This window comes from Engraulis encrasicolus, chromosome 20 (assembly GCF_034702125.1).
Source record: "Engraulis encrasicolus isolate BLACKSEA-1 chromosome 20, IST_EnEncr_1.0, whole genome shotgun sequence".
In the NCBI taxonomy this organism is placed as follows: domain Eukaryota; kingdom Metazoa; phylum Chordata; class Actinopteri; order Clupeiformes; family Engraulidae; genus Engraulis; species Engraulis encrasicolus.
In genome coordinates, this window is record NC_085876.1 from 19460078 (window position 1) to 19462577 (window position 2500).

Genomic DNA, 2500 nt, shown 5'->3' on the forward strand with positions numbered 1-2500 from the left:
ACATAGGCCTACGTAGCAAAAGACAATTCAATTCACAAGGTGAACGTAATCCAGCCACGCAGAGTTCTTGTCAACACTGAGCAGTCTTGCTGAAAAATCAATAAGCCGACGAAACTGTTCTGACCCAAGTGAAGATCCGTGCTCGATTCCACCACACGCCGCGGGAATCACTCTGGCAGTAGCACACCTGGCAGAAGGGATTGAAGTGAACGACTTTTGATAGGCGACCTTCGCATACCCTCTTTCCGAAATCTCACTTCATTGCACTTTGATGATGTCAATCTAATTCCTAACACCCTCCCCCGAGATACCAAATAAGGCGCGTAGTGGCGCTACAGCTCACTCGCGCGAACAGCTCGCTCTCTTCACTGGTGCTGCGCGAGAGAGTGTGTGAGTATATGACAAGCGCGAGAGGCAGAGACATGCCAAGAGCATCGCGGTCCTGGCTAGTCAAATATGGAGCTTTTTAAAACCACAATTTTGGTGCTTTGGATATTATTGCTGTCAAGACAAAGGGACTGTACCGCCGAAGAAGGTAGGTTATGGGAATCGTTTTATTTTTGCTTCTCTTGTCTGTCAGCGGTGTCCGCATTAGGCAGATAAAGTGCATTTCGGTTGGATTGACTGCAGGTGTACGGGCGAATTCCTGTGTTGCCACTCAAGTTTAAAGTTGAAAGAAATACACTCCTGCTAACAGACTGTGTGCACCTACATGTTGAGGATGTAGCGTTTGAACAGGATACATTTTACCTCAGACGAGTCGTCCCGATGCAAGGCAGTGTTTCGTTACAAGTAGCCTCATTTAACCGTGCCTATGCGTTATCAGTCGGAGATGGTGACCATTTGAACAGGTCAGAAATATATTCCAAATAGTCAATCTATTCTGTTGAATTGGTCACACCGTATCCTCAGTAAACGACTATAGTTTTCTCCAGCCTCTCGTAAATAATAGGACGCGCTGATCCATTGACCAAAAGACACTGAACTCAGAATTCACAGAAGCCCGTGGATTTCGGCAGCAAACAATGAAGTGGCAGCATAACGCATGTCCGTGTTGTAGTAACCAACGGGAGCATGGTGTGAACAGAGCAGTGCTTTTTTATTTGGCTACTATGGACGGTATGCATTTAAAAGCTCAGTAAAAAAAACAGGCACTAAGTTGCCCTGCAATGTTTGATACCTGTCAGCCTATCCACCTGTATTTAACGAGATATACACGACACTTCCAATCGCGGCTCAATGTTGTGTATTAGAACACCGAAAATGATTTCTGGCACTCTGTCTCCCATCCAGAGAGCAACAACCCGTTTCTTTTTGAGCCCTCTTAATCAGATGTGACTAACGTCAGGCTGGCTACAACGGCGAAACTGTTATTCAGAGCAGACTGCACTTCAGTGCACTGACAGAGTGGATTTGCGAATGACTGGCTGGCTGTCAGTGAATGCTGTGCTGTGCTGTTCTGCTGTGCTGAGCTGGCCCGTGAGCTTGCTCACCGCACGGCGCTGTCATGAGACTCGCGTTAGGCGCAGGTGAGGCTAGTAAAGCGTTCTAATCGCTACTTGGGACACTGGAAGTGTGTGTGCCAGCATTGTGTGTGTGTCTCTCTCTCTGTCTGTTATGGTGTGTGTGTGTGTGTGTGTGTGTTGATCCTGACTGACTCCCCGCGGCACTTTCTGGAGCGACAATTTTGGCTGGCTGGCACTGGAGCACACAGCACACAGCTGAGGCAACTCCACTCACATTCACATTCACATTCATATTCATATTCACTCACGCTCTATGACTGACACACACACACACACACACACACACACACACACACACACACACACACACACACACACACACACACACACACACACACACACACACGGTCTGTCCTCCCTATGCCTCTAACAGACAGACAGACAGACACACACGCACGCACGCACACACACACACACACACACACACAAGGAAAATATGCATCGCAGCCATGAAGCATCAGTGTTTGAAATGTTCTGCTGGAATGCATTGCCAGCCTGTGCAGTGCAGGAGGCATTTAGAGGGTCCGCTCTAATGAGTGTTGTGACAGCGATTAATTGCTGTGAAAGCAATGTGTACTGAAGGGCCCCCTGTCTGCCCTGTCAGACCGAGTGGCCGGCCCCCGCTATCGCTATCGCTATCGCTCCTGAAGACACCAGACCTCACTACACCACACCACACCAGACCACACCACACTGCCACCCAGGCACAGGGACGCCGTCCCAGACCCTGTGTGTGTGTGTGTGTGTGTGCGTGCGTGCGTGCTGTTGTCTCTGTGTGCGAGAGTGTGTGTGTGTGCGTGCAGTTTTTTGTGTGTGCGAGAGTGTGTGTGTGTGTGCGTGCTGTTTTTTGTGTGCGAGAGAGTGTGTGTGTGTGCGTGTCTGTGTGTGTATGCTTTTGTCTGTGTGTGCGTGAACTGAAGAGGAAGGGAAAGGGGGTTACCCAGTATGACCTTCATCTCCATGCTGTGCGTGTC

At 49.3% G+C, this 2500-nt stretch overlaps 1 protein-coding gene across 1 annotated transcript in view; it reads left to right on the forward strand.

Moving 5' to 3' along the window:
- The first annotated feature begins 456 nt into the window (after positions 1 to 456).
- Positions 457 to 2500, forward strand: part of LOC134436829 (ephrin type-A receptor 7) — a 309492-nt gene continuing 307448 nt past the window's right edge. The window contains exon 1 of the mRNA XM_063186179.1: positions 457 to 535. Within this exon, the coding sequence (XP_063042249.1) occupies positions 457 to 535 (79 nt within the window). The remainder of the gene's footprint in view (positions 536 to 2500) is intronic.